The 18,690-nt window shown below is 49.3% G+C and overlaps 9 protein-coding genes across 9 annotated transcripts; 4 read left to right on the forward strand and 5 right to left on the reverse strand.

Annotated features, from left to right (window-relative positions):
- Positions 1-6: 6 nt before the first annotated feature.
- On the forward strand, positions 7-1,744 carry B0J16DRAFT_333144 (oxidation resistance protein 1). Its single transcript, XM_046126786.1, has 2 exons — positions 7-911; positions 964-1,744. Exons 1-2 carry the CDS (start codon positions 387-389, stop codon positions 1,417-1,419), a joined length of 981 nt encoding a protein of 326 aa, XP_045986373.1. The 5' UTR covers positions 7-386; the 3' UTR covers positions 1,420-1,744.
- Positions 1,742-2,774, reverse strand: B0J16DRAFT_380354 (tetrapyrrole biosynthesis, uroporphyrinogen III synthase; the record flags this gene model as incomplete). Its single annotated transcript, XM_046131067.1, has 2 exons — positions 1,742-2,400; positions 2,468-2,774. The coding sequence occupies 2 exons, from the start codon at positions 2,772-2,774 to the stop codon at positions 1,742-1,744; spliced, it is 966 nt and encodes a 321-aa protein (XP_045986374.1).
- A 271-nt stretch (positions 2,775-3,045) lies between these two features.
- Positions 3,046-5,920, reverse strand: B0J16DRAFT_299913 (uncharacterized protein). Its single transcript, XM_046124547.1, has 4 exons — positions 5,593-5,920; positions 5,217-5,537; positions 3,451-5,171; positions 3,046-3,394 (listed from the first exon to the last, which is right to left on the reverse strand). Exons 1-4 carry the CDS (start codon positions 5,768-5,770, stop codon positions 3,365-3,367), a joined length of 2,250 nt encoding a protein of 749 aa, XP_045986375.1. The 5' UTR covers positions 5,771-5,920; the 3' UTR covers positions 3,046-3,364.
- A 149-nt stretch (positions 5,921-6,069) lies between these two features.
- Positions 6,070-6,931, reverse strand: B0J16DRAFT_411183 (DASH complex subunit Dad4). Its single transcript, XM_046133213.1, has 6 exons — positions 6,879-6,931; positions 6,723-6,832; positions 6,607-6,663; positions 6,511-6,555; positions 6,374-6,458; positions 6,070-6,321 (listed from the first exon to the last, which is right to left on the reverse strand). Exons 2-6 carry the CDS (start codon positions 6,723-6,725, stop codon positions 6,293-6,295), a joined length of 219 nt encoding a protein of 72 aa, XP_045986376.1. The 5' UTR covers positions 6,726-6,832; positions 6,879-6,931; the 3' UTR covers positions 6,070-6,292.
- B0J16DRAFT_60700 (YL1 nuclear protein C-terminal domain-containing protein) lies at positions 6,886-7,679 on the forward strand. The gene has a single exon (XM_046134154.1). It carries the CDS (start codon positions 7,028-7,030, stop codon positions 7,589-7,591), a length of 564 nt encoding a protein of 187 aa, XP_045986377.1. The 5' UTR covers positions 6,886-7,027; the 3' UTR covers positions 7,592-7,679.
- A 765-nt stretch (positions 7,680-8,444) lies between these two features.
- On the forward strand, positions 8,445-9,309 carry B0J16DRAFT_60722 (Got1/Sft2-like family-domain-containing protein). Its single transcript, XM_046134155.1, has 5 exons — positions 8,445-8,556; positions 8,664-8,690; positions 8,766-8,814; positions 8,874-8,889; positions 8,956-9,309. Exons 1-5 carry the CDS (start codon positions 8,529-8,531, stop codon positions 9,250-9,252), a joined length of 417 nt encoding a protein of 138 aa, XP_045986378.1. The 5' UTR covers positions 8,445-8,528; the 3' UTR covers positions 9,253-9,309.
- A 528-nt stretch (positions 9,310-9,837) lies between these two features.
- Positions 9,838-10,698, reverse strand: B0J16DRAFT_316156 (profilin; the record flags this gene model as incomplete). The annotated part of the gene is made up of 5 exons (XM_046125299.1): positions 9,838-9,972; positions 10,032-10,178; positions 10,297-10,381; positions 10,484-10,499; positions 10,686-10,698. 5 exons carry the CDS (start codon positions 10,696-10,698, stop codon positions 9,838-9,840), a joined length of 396 nt encoding a protein of 131 aa, XP_045986379.1.
- Positions 10,699-14,635: 3,937 nt separating this feature from the next.
- On the forward strand, positions 14,636-17,224 carry B0J16DRAFT_333155 (uncharacterized protein). The gene has a single exon (XM_046126787.1). It carries the CDS (start codon positions 14,878-14,880, stop codon positions 16,879-16,881), a length of 2,004 nt encoding a protein of 667 aa, XP_045986380.1. The 5' UTR covers positions 14,636-14,877; the 3' UTR covers positions 16,882-17,224.
- A 351-nt stretch (positions 17,225-17,575) lies between these two features.
- Positions 17,576-18,441, reverse strand: B0J16DRAFT_353775 (Longin-like domain-containing protein; the record flags this gene model as incomplete). Its single annotated transcript, XM_046129332.1, has 5 exons — positions 17,576-17,616; positions 17,679-18,044; positions 18,101-18,183; positions 18,262-18,344; positions 18,421-18,441. The coding sequence occupies 5 exons, from the start codon at positions 18,439-18,441 to the stop codon at positions 17,576-17,578; spliced, it is 594 nt and encodes a 197-aa protein (XP_045986381.1).
- Between the last annotated feature and the right edge of the window lie 249 nt (positions 18,442-18,690).

An 18,690-nucleotide genomic window follows, 5' to 3' on the forward strand; every position in this document is an offset into this window, starting at 1 on the left:
GTCAAATCTTAATAGAGGCATCAATTGTCAAGATCAGGCACTTTTGATCATCATTTTAACGTCTAGGCTGACCCCGCCATCCATTATCAAGCTCCACTAGCTTCCCCTAATCTCCAACCAAGTGAAGCTGCGTCAGAGCCACTCACGTCGCACTTTATTCATTCCACCTTCCATCTTCTTTGCATGTCTCAGATCTAAACACTAACTTATAAAAAACCGTTTGTTTCTTCTCCCTTGAAAATCCAAACAACTTTATATTCTTACTTGCCGATCCAGAGACCCTGTTTCTTGTATCTATGCATACGTCTCCCACTTCCTAGTTCTTCGTTGTTACTGTCGTGGGCCAGAGTACACACTACAGATACCCAGATATTCTTCTTATCGTTATGAGCTTTTCAGACCGCAACGACTCCCCCGAAACTCCCGAATCCTCCGGCGCTGGTACGCCCGTCAACTCAAATCGCGCCTCTGCGTCGTACATCTCCAACATGTGGACTGGTCTCATCCGCCGCTTCTCCAGCGAGGGTTCATTCCCTAGCCAAGCCGACACCGCCTATGACGATGACTTCAACTATCATAACGGCAACGGCCACAACACAAAAGATGGCATAAACGGCGTCTTTTCTCCCGTGCGACGTATTGCCAGTCCTATGCGTCCTCCGCCGCTTGATCCTCTTATTCTTCATGGTTATCGTCCCGGGACGCCTTCGTCAGCCAAGTTGCTGAGCCCGGCGGTGGCGGAGGAGATTCGCACCATGGTTCCTGAGCGCTTGCGCATCGTCGACGACTGGCATCTTATCTATAGCCTCGAGCAGGACGGCGCGAGTTTGGCGACACTGTACCAGCGGTGTCGCCAGTTTGAGGGCAGGCGGGCGGGTTTTGTCCTTGTTGTCAAGGATCTTGAAGGAGGGGTGCGTATAAAGTGAGACGATATGACGTTTTCTTGCTAACAAACATGATCAGGTCTTTGGCGCATACCTTTCCGAATATCCTCACCCCGCGCACACGTATTTCGGAAACGGCGAGTGCTTCCTCTGGCGAGCGTCGACTATCACACCTCTCCCACCGCCTCCGTCGGCCGATACGACGAATCTCAACTCTCGAAACACAACGCTCGCTCCACCGCCTCCTTCGTCAGAAACTAACACGCCGACGCACTCCCGCGCACCGTCACCTACGCCTAGTGAAGCGGTGCGGTTCAAGGCATTCCCGTATAGCGGTCTGAACGACTTTTGCATTAACTGCGAAACGGGCTTTTTAAGCGTTGGATCTGGCGGTGGTCATTATGGGCTCTGGCTAGACAATGGACTCGAGAATGGCCACAGCTCGAGGTGCGAGACCTATGGAAACGAGCCGCTGAGCGATGAAGGAACCAAATTTGGTGTCATCGGCGTAGAACTCTGGGTTATGGGTGTATGATGACGATGTTTTGGCTTTATCTGGTTACACGGCGCTCGGTGTTAGGGTTGGAATTCGCATAGCAACTTTTGGTCTTTCCCCAAGTGATACATGATGAAGGGAAGGAACCGTATGTTTTGACATAAGACAAAGCGAACATAGGTGGGACGGGATCTCTTGGGTATATACGATGGGAACAAGAAAAATATCCAAGGATGGATCTGTAGAAAGGAATGATACCCGGAGCTGACACTCCCGACTCTTTACATCAGCACTGGTTTTTGCAGCCGCAATACTTTACATTTACTTGATACAATGTTTACTATTTTACTTACATTGAGCTTCAGCTCTGGTTTCTCTTTGCCATAAACTCCTTGATTCCGTTCAATACGCCCTCTGGTGTCGGTGACTCTGCGCATACATCAGGCTCAAAGCCAAATGATAACAGATGATCCCTTGTCGTAGGTCCAATAGTCGCAATAAAAGTCTTTCCGTCCCGCTGGTATCCCTTATACACCTTATTTGTCTCGGCATCCAGAATTCCCATGACCCGAAGCATACTGTCGCATCCCGTAGGTGAGAACACCACAATCCAGCGGACAGGATCATCGCGCGTCTCGCCAAGCACCCGTCGCAGATCAACAGGGAAGCTCTCCATGACGCCCGTTCCGTAAACAACCGTCTCTGTAACTCGAATGCGCTCTGTGTCAGGCAACGCGCCGTCCTGTAGGGTCTTGGGGATGATGTCGCGGCGGGTCTCTCCGACTAGGAAGAGCAGTGGCGGGAGAGTAGGACGGCCTTGGTCGCGGTACCATTCAAAGTAGTGGGCGAGAATGTAAGGGGCCAGAGCGGCGCCGTTGCCCGTGTGGCTGCCGAAAACTTGTAGAGGAGGATCCTGAGGTACGGCGGCAAGGGCGCGGGTTGTGGCAGGACCAACGCTGTAGACGGGGACGTTTTGGAGGTGAGGCCATGATGTTGTGTCTGAGGGATCAGCAGTATCTTCTGTCGCATTGGACACCATGTTAGTCTTCGTTGCTATGATGAGATGATAGTGAATGTCATGACGTACCGTTCTTTCCGTCTTCCACAAGCTTCACGAACGCTTCGACTGCTCGTTGCGACGTAAAGATCAAGCCGCCGTACTCATGATGTTTCTCATTGCCAATGCGACGCTCACGCAGCAACGCCGCAACTTCCTTCATACCCTCACCATGGAACTGATGCAATAGCACAGGAACGAATTGAGGCGCAAATCCCGTTCCATTAGCACTAGCCTCTGAGAAAAGATCTTCATATGAATCACCAGGACTCGATCTCGTCTTGAGCAGAAGGACGGGTATCTTGGAACCCTCCGCCGCCGGATCGGTGGATGTCATGATGGAATCGGACTTTGTACGGTTTGTGCTCAGTGTGTATGGATGTGTTGACATGAACTTGGCGACCCTGTGGGCGAGGTATTTAGAGGGATGAGAATTGATGGGGAGCTTTCAATGGAAGGAAAAGGAAAGATCATGAGGTGGAAGATCAGCGACTTTCGGAGACTCGGAAGGTGAGGGGCTCATGGGAAAAGTGGGCGAGAGCTTTATCGATAAAAGAACGGCAGTCGAAGCGTCCCTCATTTACAGCACATCACTTACTTCTAAACAGGTAGCAAATGAGCATTCATGATCACGAGCGTCAAAGTATTCTTATATGTTGCAAAGTTCAACAGTCAGAAACTCTATTGAGCATCGCACTTATGTGTAGCCAATGGTTCTTCTTTCATGGGTATCTTGGCATCACATTTGGGTTTTGACGGCATGATGAGGTGCTCCATGAGCTTCGTAGCATCCCAAATGTTAGATGTGCAATCTTCTATAATAAAAAGGTATTCATGGATTGATGCAACATGTAAACTAAAGAGTCCCAATCTACCGTACGTGAATCAACCCGCTTTTGACTCCGTATCTCCCTATCACTATACAATCTACGCATAAGAATTACCCATGTCGTGTTCCTGTGATAAGCTGTTAGCAAGATTGGGACATCGATGTTAGATCGGAAGAAACTCACCTTGATATACTCCGGTCCCTTTTCTTGGTATTCCTCTCTTGAGATCTTTGCCGTCTTCCAAGCAGGTGTTCCAACCCAGCCCGCGGCGCCCTTCCAAGCATCTAGTAGGGCGTCCTCCGCACGACGCACATTCAGGGGTGAATCGGCAGGAAGAAGAGCGCGGAGACCGTCGCGAACGCGGTCATCAAAGTTCTTGAACAGGGTGTTTCCACCGGTCAAGAATACATCACGAAGGAAATCATCGCGGTTAGGAATGTTGCCCAATCGTTGGTTGAGAATATCACCAGCAATATCGACAATACCCGACTGATCAACACCGGCAATCGAGGGGCGGAAAACAACTTCGGGGACACGAATGCGCTCAACGTTGAGATGGATCTGGTTGAGCTCGGCCTGTGAAGAGGGGTCGAAGGGCCGGGGACCTCGCGCGAAGGCGTGCAGTAGAGATTTAGACCAGTCAGACTGAGCCTCATGAGTATTCTCGTAATCGAAGTCAGGATCGTAGCGCAATAGGTCTTGCTCTAGAGACTTGAGTGTTGAGTTAAGGTCTTCCTCTTCATGCTCATCATCACTGTTGTCGCCCACGGCAATCTGGCGATAAACACCCCAGTCGTCATCATCCGCACCGAAATTATCGTCGTCACCACCACGGCGTCGCTTCTTGGTCGGGTTGTCCGAGGCCAAGTTGGCGATACTCTTCATGCGAATCTGCGAAGCAAGGGACTTTCGGTTGCCTAGATCCTGCTTTAGGCGCTCACGCTCTTTCATCTTTTGTAGTGTCTCGGCTCGTTGCTGGCGCTTCTCCTCAAGCCAGTTCTCGAGGTCATTCTCTCTTCGCTCGGTGTCAGCACGCTCCTCCTCGATAACTCGTGCCTTTTCAGCCTCCTTCTCGGCCTTTGCGCGAGCGCGAGCTTCATGATTTGACTTGAGCAGACGTTGCTGACGCTTCTGTTTCAGCTGGGCGTCGTCAAGCTGATCATCAGGGATATCGAGGAGATCAAAGTTGGGTTGCTCTTGTTCCTCCTCGGGGTCACCGCCAACATCCTTTGTTCGGGCCTTCCTGACGGCCTTTTCCAAATCCTTGATGATCTTCTCCAGCTGGTTCTCATCCTTAATGTCGTTGCTGTCGAGTTGGCGTCTGAGTTCCTTCTTCGTCACATCCGTAATGTTCCTTTGAAGGTTCTTGTAGTACTCCAGATCCTGCTCCTTTTTCATGAGCTTCTCCAGACGCATCTTGGCCGCCTGTTGTTGCAACCTTCGCCCACTCTCCTTCTTACGCTCTGCAATTTTAGCCAGCTCTTCCTCAGTTTTCTGCTCAACCACAACTTCTGTGTATGGGTATTGCACAACGATATCACGATCCTCCAGGTCCTTCCACTCAAGGTAGCTGGCGAGCTCTTCATCGTAACTCTGGGATACGTAGCCATGATCGCGGAGCATGTGCTCGGCTTGTGATACGTTAGTCTTGCCAGTGAAGGCAGGGTATTTAAGTCGAAGTAGCTTGAGAAGATACTCGGCATTGTGATAGCCTCCCCAATTCAGTCGCGTGGCTTGGCCGAGTAGGGCCTTGTTGTTATACACGGGGATAACATGTGTTGATGTGTAAGATGAAGAGACCACGAGACCAGTCTTGCCCTTGTTGTGTATGTATGAAAAGAGGGAATCGATTCCGTAAGCCAGCGAAGGCGCACCGTAACATTCGAAGATAATCTCCGTCATGGCTAAAAAGTCAGTCCAGGCTTTCGCAAGTATAGCATTTCACCCACATTTCCTTGAGTATGGCAGATTGGCAACAGCCTCTGTCATGACAATAGGAACTTCGATAGCGCCATCTGCATCGTTCATGCCCAGCTTTAGGAAGATGTAGTCCAACACATGCTCCATCACATCCCAGTTACTGACAATTCCTGTTCCAGCTTCGAAGGCGCTTCTGATATGGCCGCGCGCGGTTGTGTCGGCGTAACAGTCGGATCCAGCAAAAGAGAAGGTCTTGCCCAATTTTCGATCGCGGTACTTAGCCATGATGGGGGGTATGCTGAACCTCGGCTTTGACTCGAACGACCAGCCGGCGCGTACGGTTGAAGATCCTGTGGAACAGTTGTTAATCCATGGTTGTCGCAAGCCCCTTGCGCTCAAGCTCACCATTGTCAATAACGATAGCTGAGCTTTCGGGTTGCTTCAGTGCGCGTTCTCTTCCATCCTTTGATGGCTCTATAAAGTTCTCAAAGCGCGTCTCCTTGACGGGAAAGATCTTGGCGGGAGGGTATGTCTTCTCTTCGGGCGCCTTGATGGCGGGTTGGTCGACGGCCGAGGGAGCCATGGTTGTGTTGGAGGATGGTAAGATAAAGATTAAGTGCAAAGGCCAGAAATCATGGTAGGAGAAAAAAGAAAAGACAATTCAGATCGGCGCCTGGCTCTGTTGGCCAATTGTCGTCGGCGCAAGTGATTGGGCTTAGCTGTTGAAAGGTTGAGAATGTACTGTACGAGGCTACAAGGCTGATCGAGGGCCATCACATACAACAACAAGGATCCACTTTGGCGCAACAATACATGCAGAAGTAACCCAACGTAAAGCAATCGACTGCTACCAAGAGATGCCCAGTTATATATCGATGAGCTCTTTAACATTAATTGCAATCCGGATCAAAGACAGTCTTTCTATATGAAAGCTCCGTCATAACAGCACATAAAGGGACTTCAATGATATGGTTCAAAACAAATTCATTCAGGGTTTCCTTCCAAGTCTCTATATATGAGATAACACCAAGTCATCAATTCATGTAAAATCATGCGCGCAATACAAATGCAACAAAACTCCAATCGCAAGCACTGGTACAAGTGCTTAGCTAGGAGGCTTCAAGTTGTCCGTCGCTATCGGCAAATATCAGCATCGGTATATACAACCATCAAATCCAAAGCTTACCTTCCAAGTGGAACAAGACATTTGATTGGTAGTTTTTGAACATCTGGGCAACTAGCTCGACGTTCATGTTCTGGATGTTGATGTCCTGGAACGGTTTATGAGTTTACTATTGAGCATAGAAAGACGGATTGACATACCTGGAGACTTTTGTTCATCACAACAACAGCTTCGTTAAGCTTTTCCTGCATATTGTTAGTGTCTTTTATGACTGGCTTCACGTCAGTTAGACATACCACGTTGGTGATGATACGTGAGAGCAGGAGGTTCTGCTGGTGCTCGTGAGGGCTCTCCTATAAGCAGGTTAGACAGGGTACCATGAGTATTCAATAACTTTTCATATTCTCCCTACCATTTCAGCTGTTTGATAAGGTTCCTTCGTGTCAATATGATGAATATGACAATCCGTAGTGGAGTCTTGTGTTTACTTTATGCCCACTTGGGCCATGAAGCATTCCCCAGCTACAGTGTCAGGAACGCGGTGAATCGCGGCAGAATTTACTCCAACGCGATAAGCTCATAGCTTGCGACACAGGCGTAGTGCTCTGGACTATCGACCATTCTATCCCTAAGCAAAAGTCGCAAAGTAATCAAAGCCACCTATTTCAATACGGCGCATTTCTCTCTATCCACCAGATAATCCTAAAAACAAAAACGATGGCTGCTCCAACTGAGGCGCAGATCGCCCATCAACAGCTTATAGAGAAGCTCGACATCCATTCCACCCACAAGAACTTCCGGAGCCCATCATGGAAGCCAAACCAGCGCCGCAACAAGAACTTAAAGGCCATCGTCGGCGATGCCTCGCGAAGAGAAGCTTCAGCTCTAGGCACACCAATGGATGCGAGCGGTATCGCCACCCCTGCCGACAACGATGGACTCTCAACCAGCGGTACCAGCACACCTGCCACCGAGAGCGGCAAGGAACCCCCGAATCTGGCGCAAGCATCGCGAAGTCTGTCCAAGCTTGTACTCGAGAAGAGTCTCAAGCCAGGTGGCCCTTCGGTGCCTACTGCCACATACACGAACATCGAGTCTGCGCCATCACTTGCGCATAACAAGCACTACTGTGACGTGACGGGCTTGCCTGCACCGTATATGGATCCCAAGACACGGCTACGCTACCACAACAAGGAGGTGTTTGGCCTCATCAGAACACTACCTCAGAGCGCTACCGAGCAGATTCTCGAGGCTCGTGGTGCTCACACGGTCCTCAAATGAGCGTGGATTATAAGCAGGATATACCCATTTAATGAAATGATGAAAACTATAAAGTTCAGGAGGCAGACGAGATAGCTTCACCCTCGAGTTTATTACGGAGTTACCAGGCACATGCACGTTATACAAAAGATACCACTCAAAAATGGAAGTGTTCGACCAACAAAGTCAAGCCCCAACTATGCACCCGAAGCCTTTCGGCTAAGGGATGGCAATTGACGCTCCGGCTTAATCGTGATCATGCATAAGCTTTGTTCTCTGCCTAAGGTCGACAGAGTACCGAGAACGTATGGAGGAGAAACGTATCTCAGTTGCCAGGGCGAAGAACGCCGCCGGCCGTCGCGGCAGGGACAGATGCGATCTGTCGAAATATGTGTATAGCAAGCTGTTTGATAGACTGAACCAAACATGAATATTGTTTCCTCAACGCATTGTGCGATTTGGCAAGTATTGGATGACAGGACGTTGTTAAACGTTGCACTCTTAACTCTATTCATCATTCATATTGGAATGCTTAAGAGCCAGAACCGTTGGTCCCAAGTCGTTGACCAACTCAAAAGTGTGATGAAGAAAGATGCAAGTCTCTTAAAGTCGGTACCGCAGCAAAATTTCAAGTCAACCCACGCCCACCCACTTTGGTCCAGAGCAGCCAATGGGGCACGCGACAGCTCTCAACATCGCCTAAGCCCTCTTTGGTACAGCCCTGTCAATCGCCGTTTACACCATGTAAACCCCTGGAACGTGTCCTGTATCCTCCAAGGGAGCTGGTGACGAAAAACGGCAACATTCATTCGAGTACTTTGGCCTCTCTTGTTTCTCCCTGCAAGTCTTATCTATACCAATTGAACTCCGCCAGTTTACGCTTTTACCTTCGACAATCCGAAATACAGCACTTCTGTTCGAATAAAGACTCTATCTGTACACCTACCAAACCGCCAAGATGTCGATGTGGTTGACGGATACCCAAAGTATGCTTAGCTTTACCCCTGCAGTTGAGCTGCGATAAGTCCATGATGAAGTTATACTTCGATGGATATAATGGATGATGTGTGCAGAAGCTGACTGTTTTCGATAGAAATTGGAGTTGTCTTTTGCTCCGGCGGTATGTTTGGACTTGCGCATCGCTTGCCCTCTGGGCACGGCGCATCATGAACTTGAGAAACTGACGGCTTCGCAGGAGGCTTCTTCCTGATAGGAGGTGTCATGCTCTTCTTTGATCGATCCATGTCAGTATCTGCCTCTACAGTACCCCATGCTTACGTTGTTGTGCTAACTTGCTTTCCAGGCTTGCTATGGGAAACGTATGACGACCTCTACTCCTTCCATCCCACCGAACCGACGATTGCTAACACGACTCGATCGGATAGATCCTTTTCCTTATCGGCTTGACGATCATCATCGGACCTCAAAAGACGCTTCTCTTCTTCGCGCGCAAACAAAAAGCAAAGGGTACGGCGGCGTTCTTCCTAGGCTTGATTCTTATCTTCATGAAGTGGACCTTTATCGGATTCCTCGTGGAAGCATACGGCATAGTCGTTCTGTTTGGAGACTTCTTAGGGACCATCGCCGGCTTCGCGCGAGGCTTGCCTGTCGTAGGACCGTACATCGGCATGATCGTCGACAGAATAGGCCTTGGAAGACGAAATGCCGAGCTCCCTGTCTAGTTGGTCGGAACATAGAGTTCCAAGAGACCTGATAGTCGGAGCTGTTCAAACGAGAGGCTGCATTACGTGTAAAAGACTCAACCGCTACATCTCATGGTAGGACTTGGGCGAAGTTTAAAGGACTAGTGGCTTTGGAATAGGCGTTAATGACATGAAGATTACCACGACATTTGGATGGACAAAAGCATTGTACATCATGGGACGAGAACGGCGTATAATGAGTATAGTCAGCTGTAATGAAAAGTCAAGTTGGATTACATTCAAGATTTTTGTTTTTCTCAAGTGTGACATAAGAGATGGGTCTGGAGAGCACTCGGATTGCCTATATGCAGAATCGTGTAGAAACAAACTCTGTTGACCGATTTCTGGTCAAGAAAATGTCTTCCTCGAGGTACATACACCCACACTCAAGCTCAAAGCCCAAGTCCAATGTTCTAAAAACAGAGGCGCTCCTCTTAGCATAAGCTCGTTACAGCTGCGTTGACTAATCCGTTCTACGGATAAACAGCGTTTTTCATGACGCTTCTCACAGATAATTCCGCCCAAAATTCCTTTGCCTTGTCTTGCCTTACACACACCGAATATCTAGTAACCGGACTTGATGAGGTAGTCGGCAAGACCCTCAACGGTGGAGGAGGCGTTACCAGCGACCTGGGCCTCGCCGTGGTGGCCGACGACGATAGCCTGGGTGGTCTTTGCGATAGCGACACCGCGACGGCCCTGTTGTTGCGTTAGTGGCATGTGACAAGGGGGGATGACGGTGATATGGGATGTCGTACCGATCGAGCGTAGATGCTTCGGTCCTCAGCTCGGGCCATAACATATCGTTCACCAGCAATGTAGAGACCTTCACCGAAAGCCTTGTCCTTGGCGGCCTGGTTACCGTTAACGATATCGGAGATGGCCTTCATCTCCTCGGGCTTGAGCTGTAGTGGGGTCGCAAGAGTCAGTCATGGATGTCCATTTATTCAGTCATTGAACGCAGGGGTTGTCCGTCGCTTCGGCGAGGTTTGTGTCGGTGAGAAGGGGGCTATTCTTATGTACCTGGAGGTCGGGAGAAGCAGCCCAGGCGCTGTCGCCAGCAACACTGATGATGGCGCCCTTGTCGATGTGACCGCTGCCGACGAGGCTGTTGTGAGAAGAATTGTCAGCATTCGCTCGGTATTCGCGCCGACGGAGGGGGACCACGATTGGTGTCTATTCGTGGTTGCGGGATATTGGAAGTATGTACCTTGAGTCGATGTATGCTATATCGGAATCATGTCAGCTTACTTGTTCATCAAGCTTCAACTTAGGGTTTTAGGAAAAGAGTGATTTGGAGGCGGTGATGAGGAACATGACCGAGACGGTTCATGGAGGGGCGAGGAGGGGTAGAGGAAAATGAGTGACATGATAGCAGTAGTTTGAATGAGAGGAACATAGTTAGTACTGACCTTGCCACGACATGATGAATGTGATGTGATGTGAGTGAGGGTATAGAAGTGAGTTTGTTAGGACAAAGGTTGTAAAAGTTTAGAGGTGAGGTAAGGTTAGGTTAAGTTAGGTCAGGTTAAAGGTAGGTGAGGTTTGTTTTGGCGGGGGAGGTTATCAACTGGTGATTCTTTTGGAGCTTTGCCCCTCCAGGCGCCGCTTCAGTCCCTCCCAGGCCCCGCCAAAATTTGCTGTCAAGCTCCAGTGCTGTCCAATGAGTATTGGATACTTGAGTCGGTGACGGTTCGCTAGTAGTGGAACCTTGTACCCTATACTTCAAGCCCAACGGTTCTTGGATATGTCGGTCGGCAGGATCAACAGTTCCCCATGTCACGCATTTTTTCTTCTTCTGCTGTTGTCGCTGCATTTCGGTATTACTTGCTTGGTGACGGCTATTGCAGATATGCAATGCATAATTCACTGACGTATCGGGTTGCAGATTGAGGCTCAACTGAGCTTCTGCTTAACCTATACCTCAAAGCCATCAATAAGTTTCTACTTCAACGTCACTTGGATAATTCTGACGTGGTTGACTAACTCACTTGACTGGCGTTAGAGATACGGGATGTCCAGGCGGCCCGCTTTAGGAACGGCAATATCCGCCAAGAATCTTTAACGAATGGTTGACCGCATATTGAGGTTCAAGTGGTGATAGCGTCTTGTTCGCTTCAACCAGAACCGAGGTCTCCTGGGAAACAAACATCCATCATGACTCGGGTCTCCCCAAACTTGATTCCACAATTCAAACAGGATGATAGTCACCTATAGTCTGAACAAACAAATGGGCGGACCTTGGGTGATCAATACCCTCCATGCATTGTCATCAGCTGGCGTTGTTAGTATGTGTTAGTTCAAGAAGCTCATACCCTGATCTCCAGATCATCGACTTTCGATTTCGATATCATCTCGATTGTGATATTTTTAACTACATATAAACTAATCGAGATGAATCGAACACCTGAAACTACTATGTAGACTCTCCGCGTAGTCCAGCAACGGGATGTCCATATCCAAAACACAATCAGACCCTTATTACACGTTTACCCAATTTTACACAACAGTTCCCGCATGCACTTAGTATCTGAATAAACCTCACCATGAACACAAGTGGGGATTGGGGTCTTTATATGTAACTATACTCAATGGAACTAAGTTGTGTTTGTAGCAGGTGAATATATACATAGTAAATAGTCATTGACGGTGGGATGTTGTATCTCTAACGGATATACATTGCATACTCACCGGATATATAACATATAACCAACGCAGCTATACTATAGTTGTCAATGTGGAAGATGAACGTGCTCACTCTTGTTGAACATACACGCCCTGTCGCGGATACCATGATGGTCAAGACGTGTGTTCTAGCATAAGAACCCGTCGCTAGTTAGAGGATTTTAGGTTCTCACAATGTATCTGATAGGAGCTATCTCAATATCGAAAGAGAAGACAGTGTCCTCTAGTCAAGCACAGGCCCAGAATTGGTTATTGACAGCCGCACTTTGCTTTTGCTTGACCAGTCGACTGGAGGCTGAACGGGTCCGCAGCAAAAGCTCTCGGGGGATATTCAAGCCATGAATACCACATTAATCCCTGGCGTTTCAAGTCTTAAGATCTTTATTAAGAGCAATAGCATTGCCGATAACTTCGGGGGGCTCGGGTGTTGCCCATAGTGAGGCGGCATCCGGGACTCTCCTGTGTGAGGCCTAGTGCCCGTTTTAGTCTTCACATCGTGGATGTGACTCTGACTCTGAAGAATGGGATGTTGAAGTGGACATGAGGAAAACACGCGGATGCCACGAGGGAGAGAGAAGAGGAGCCTTCTTCCAAGGCTGCATATTAACTTTGTCTAGGGTATGTGAGCCCAGTTGCACTTTTGGCCCGTGCTGTTGGTGCTGTAAAATGGAAATTGGCAATCTGAGACGAAGTTGACGAATACCCTTGTCATGATGTGAAACGACGAGTTGAATGGATGAAGAGCCCCTGAGGTTTTTTTGATGGTTGAATTGAAGAAATTCGCTCTCTCTGCAGTGAGATCGCCCGACTGGTATAAGCATCCGTAAGTACGGAGTGATCATTCGTTATCTGGTGATAGTAGAGCAGTATCCGTATATCCCGGATATCCCCAATTAGGCGAATGATCCTGGGTCCAGCTCGGCACCAGTCCAGCCCTAAATTGAAAGGTCAGTGAGTTCGGTGTAGACGAGCTGAAGCTTGCTTGGCTTGGAAGTGACGGGAGATGAAGAAGGATAGGACTCAGACGACTCCAAGTTCCGTGCTTGCCACCTGAGAATTTCTAGAAGATCGACCCGACGCCACTGAAATCTTTCTGTCACTTGTGGCTTTGGTCTTCCGTTCCTGATTTGGCTACATGCATGCATTGGGCTGATTGCTTGCTTGCAGACGTCTGAACTTCTTAAGTGCGGGTGTTTCATACAAGGCTGTGACAGACCGGGTGGGTACGTTTGACGCGATGTTCCTCTAATTTCAAAGAGACCAGCCACTGGAGACACAACACATGCCCTGTAGGCCCTGTAGAGGAGGACCTACTGCATTTAACATCATCATGCAATGCAGCCGAGTGCAAGTATTACCCGTAAAGGAATACGGCGCAGTAAATGAGATCAATTACACAGCACGACAGCGAGAGAGACCCTGTACCCAGTGTTGTCATGTCGGTTGGAAACAAGGTTACAACGTCTTGTAAAGAGAGTGTCATCGTGTGAATTTAGACGACGAACTGACGCAGGGATGCTCAGTCATGGATTTATAACAGCTGACCATGATTCAAGACGAAGGATCATTTACATGAATCGGGGGCTCATGTTGACATTGTCAGAGAGAGACAAAGAGAAACCTGTTAAACTGCCAAGATTGGTTGCAAGTCCGTGGATGTATCCGTAAGTACAGTAGGGCATCTTCGGGATCAGCGCTGACCGTTACCCATCGAGTGACATCCTGGTAACCGCGATAGATTGCCGCGGTGGCCGATTTAGAATGAGACATAGAACGAACGAACCGAACGGCTTCTATTCTATTGATAGGAACTCGGACTAATATTGCGGGTGATTGCGGCGGCGGCTCGTTTCTAAAGAAGCGCCACAAGCAGTGGAACATTGACTACTTTCCACTCATATTACTGCTGGGCTTCTATAAGCATTGATCGAATTTAAATAAACCTTCAGGTACAGAATCGATTCGATAGGTTGGATCACTGACACACGACACATACAATACTCCACTAATCGACATACTCTAGACAGGGGACACCCCTAGTCAACAGTCGTTTCGCCCTTGCTTTGGGCTGCTGATTGCTCGCTCATCGATGGGGACGATTCAGGGATCCATTTGTTGTTAAAGATTTCTACTGCTGCCGCCAGTCCTTGTCCCATCAACCTCAAACATGCGACCAATGCCAGTGCATCTTTAGCCTGTTTCCCAAGACCATGGTCTAGGTCCTGAAATGAGGTCTCTCCTTCAGTCTGGACTATTGTCCTTTGGCTGGTTCTCTGGTTAATACGCTGAGGATACTTGACGCCAATCCGGGGATCGGCTTTTCAACATGGAAATTGCCTCTTGCGCTTACAGTATCCCATCCTTGCAACTGCATCGTCATCTTGGCTCCGTTTCCCTGCTTGTTACCGGCCGTTTGTCCGCATTCGTCTCGATTCTCATCAACGGCTTCATACTATAGGCTCCTCATGAAAGGCGGGGTGGTCCCTGTGAGACGAGGGTTCGCCTCTTGTTCAAAGCATGCCCAGCATGCTTAGCCTACTGTAAAGTACATAGAGTAGTACCCGGCACCCTATGCATCACAGTCCAGGCTTCTTTTAAAGAGGATCCTGGTCCCTGAATTGCGATAATACTTGCCCTTTGGTGAACCATCTTCTGTGTCAGACCCTGTTCGATACAGGGGACCATCTGTCAAAACAAAGACGTCTTCTTCATGCTCATGCTCTTTCTCTTAAGCCAAGCAGAGATCTCCCCCGCGCTCCTTTGTGTCTTCTCTCGATCTGATACACTCATTCCTTCAACTCTGAATCAATCTATTCTCAACAGTCGGTCCATCTCTCTTAGCCTCCATAGAGAGACACCCCCTTCGCATCAGATCACATCAGATCGCATAATCAAGGACGGGGACGCATTGCTTCAGTTATGGCTAATGCTACAAATCTCTCGAGGGCCGCTACTGTGTCAGCGGCCTCCGCTTCCCATCGACGCATACAGCCACGCAGAGGAAGCTTCACCGCCGACCGGTCAGATACCAAGTCACTCTTTAACCATTCCTTCGACAACAAGCGCGTTTCCAGAGACGACCTTGCTCTCATTTTAAAAAGCTCAAAGTCGAGCACAAACGTAACAGCGTTTCATATCCCGATCTATGGCCGACCTCCATCTCCCGAACTCAGTCCGCGTACCTCATCACAGCCGGGAACGACTCTGGTGCGAACTTCAACCCCGGATTCTATGGGAGATTCTGGAGAAGTTGGAGTAATTGCTGTCGGTATGGCCATAGGAAGTCCAACGCAGATGGGAGATTTCACACCGGCGCCCTGGAACCCACGGAACAGAGCTATGAGTGCTGCTGTTGACACACAAGAACCCGAGCCTCAGTCTACGCAAGAGCATGTTGAGGAAAAGCCTCGTAAATGGGGTATCTTCCGATCAAAGTCAAAACGATCAACCAGACCGGAAAAGCCTCAGCGATCTTTGACAGATAGCAACGCTTCCAGCGTATCATTAGCTTCGTCTGCCATCCCATCAGAAGAGCCAAGCTCACGAAGAGCACCAAAACACAAACCTATCGTCCTTAGAGCTCACACTGAGCCAAGACTAACTATATCCGAACCACTGGAACTAGCTGAAGAATCACCGCTGGCTGTTCAGACACCAAGTGAGGCCATCACTTCACCATCCAAAGCTGGAAAGGAGAAGGCCACTACCCCGATCAAGGCATCAAAGGAGACAAAGCCGAAAGAGCCCGGATCTGGAGGAATGGCTCGCAAGATGACACTGAGAGGCCTTCGGGGAGACTCGAAGAAGAAGAGAGCGGAAAGGACACCCGTGCCACCATCTTCACCTCCACCGATGCCTGCGATTCCTCGAGCACTCCTCGACGTCGAGATCCCTAGCATTAAGATGGACCGATATAGTGTTATGTTCAACAGCGTATTGCAGCCTCAGCAGGGTTCTTCGTCCTCCCTTCTTGCTCGGCGACAAGCGAATCTTGATAATCTCAAGACAGTCAAGGATGCCATCGCCGAAAACAGAGGAGGATATCAACGGACAAGGAGAGCAACGTCGCCACAGCCATCGCCGAGTTTCGAACCCAACGCAGATACCTCGAAGCCACTACCTTCACCTCGCTTCCGTGCCAGCACAAATCCTGTTCCCTATGATTCTCCTAGCTTCGTGTCAACACCAGAGATCTTGACCCATGAAGCCAAAGCTCAGGTCGTTCAGCTCCCACCCTCGTCAGCATCGCCACACGACAAGTTTGCTCAACAAGCAACCCACTACCAGCCCGTTCTGGTCTCCAAGTTCAACAGGCGTCCCAGTGGTGCGGCACCAGAAAGGATCAGTCTCATCCCCAAGATACACCCTTCGCCGCCGAGGGCAACCATGTCACCTGAGAAGTTCTCTAAACAGAACTCTCCTTACACTCCCGGCTCCGGAGCCCTACCGGCGTCTCCTGAACATACAGACGATGAAAAGGATCTTGGTGTTGCTAAAAGAAGGAACCCCTCTCCTTCGCACATGGCCTCACCCCCAGCTTCTGTCACATCCTCCAAAGCCGAGACTTCGAGACGATTCTCTCCTACTTCGTCCCTAGCCTCACCAAAGAAGCAAGCTGCTGAGGCCGACGCTCAGGAGGCTCTGCGAAATGCTGTTGAGGTCTCTATTGCTCGTCAGATCAGCGTTTCTCAGCAGCAGCGTAAGATGCTGCATCCCCTGAAGAGCAACCCTAGCATCAGACACAGACGCAATGGCAGCCCTGGCAGCTCTGGACCAAGCTATATTGCTATCGAGAAGGATGAGCGCCTCTCTGAGACCAAGTCATCTACCCCGGTCTTGGTGAACCCCCGGGAACTATCATACTCCCCTGATGCCTATCAGATGAACCGCAAGAGCGAGATGGTTATCCTCGAAGAATCTTAACATGGTTTCATTATTGAAACTTTACCGTCATTATCTCACATCTTATTTTTCTATACTTTCCTTTACCGACATTACACAATACCCATTTGAATAATGCTTGCGCTGGTAGCAATTGTCACGGCGGTTTCAACTGGTTTGGACCGCTTTGTACATACTGCCGATACAACAACAGCCTCCTTCGACTATCGACTATTTCATTTGTATAAAAACGTTAAGACGGCTATGCTTGGACATCATGTATTATGTATTACAGCAAGGCGCCAGAGAAGCATTGGATGGGAAGACGGGACACCAAATTGGTCCTCAAAGCATGTTGGCTGGAGTTTCTCTTAGTGACAAAATAAAGGCGCTTTCTCCTTGATTTGTATTTTTCTTTATTTAGTTTGGACTAGGCGACAAAGTGAGCAGTTTCACTTCCGTCCAAATTCTGGACTCTGTATATATCAAAAGATAACATTTCCATCTTGTTTAACTTGAACCGCCAATCGTAATGCACGTGATAAAATTCCTCTACTTTCCTTCTCCTTTCCTCGATAAGTCTAAGCTGCTGTGAAGACATGGCTCTGCGAATGAATGGTGGGAGAAATAAACGATTGGAAGTATCTGCGCCGCACGAATAACCAATTTCACTACCGACATTCCTTATATGCAGAAAAGAAGCCAGGTCCAACGCCGGGAAAAACAAAATGATCCATTACATCAAAACACAGCATGAGTTCTGCTTCTTGGCTTGCTCTAGATAACAGGGTTAGTTACGGTCCGATAAGAGAGGGGATACGGGATAAGCAGTGGCGTACGGTAAAACATCTTGCTTTGGGCGCTCAGGCCGTCACTCTTGGCCACCAGATCGTCGATCTTCTCTCCACGCTGTAGCACGCTCTCAATGGTCTTGTGGAGAACAATCTTGGTCTCGTCGAGTTCCTTCTGGATCTTGAGGATGCTGTCGGCCTGCTGGGGGTCTTGGTACTTGGTTAGGTACTCCTTCAGTTCGGGCATGGTGAGAGTGGGTGTGCCGGTTGCCCAGCTGGAGCGGGGGTTCTTGGAGAGGAACTCGTCGACGACCTTGCTGAGAAGCTGGTGAGCCACGAGGGCAGGGTACTGGTGATCGGAGATGATGATGCCGCAGACACCCTCGGTACGGCCGTAGGCGTGGAAAGTGTAGTCTGTCGAAAGCGCATGTGAGATTTGCGACGCTTGGGAGGGTTCGGATCATGTATACCTTGCTCCTCGACATCCTGTCGTTGTCCGGGACGGGTGCGCTCGGCGACGGTCTTTGCGAATAGGGTCATGAACTCGCCATAGCTGTTTGAGTTTGCGAGTCAGTACTGATGGGCCGGTTCAGGTACAGCAAGTAGCCGCGGCGATATAGAATAAACTGACTTGTTACGGGTGAATCGCGAGTAGCTGCTGAGTTCCTTCTCAGCGACAATCTCGTGAGCCGGCTGGCTCTCGTTACGGAGGACCTGGTCGCAGCAGCTTGGTTAGCCCAACTGGACAGAGCGTTTCGATCGGTCGGTGAGGGGCATGGGGATAGCGTACGCCGATGTAATGCAGCTTCATGGTTTCTGTAGAGGGAAATGCGATTGTAGGTAGGTTAGGTTGCGGTGCGCAATAGGGCGACTTCAGTAGCGGAAGAGTGAGGTCTGAGGATGTCGGAGAAAGGAAACTCTCGGTCTGGGGTTGATCGATTGCTGTAAACCTCCGTCACCGTAAGTAATGCATAAGACTTGACTTGACTTGACTTTAGGGGCGTCACATGTTCCCCACGTCGCCGACAGTTCCAAGGGAAGTTTAGTGCTTGTAGGTACT

Source organism: Fusarium flagelliforme, assembly GCF_020744385.1.
Source record: "Fusarium flagelliforme strain FIESC 12 MPI-CAGE-AA-0113 chromosome Unknown B0J16scaffold_2, whole genome shotgun sequence".
NCBI lineage: Eukaryota > Fungi > Ascomycota > Sordariomycetes > Hypocreales > Nectriaceae > Fusarium > Fusarium flagelliforme.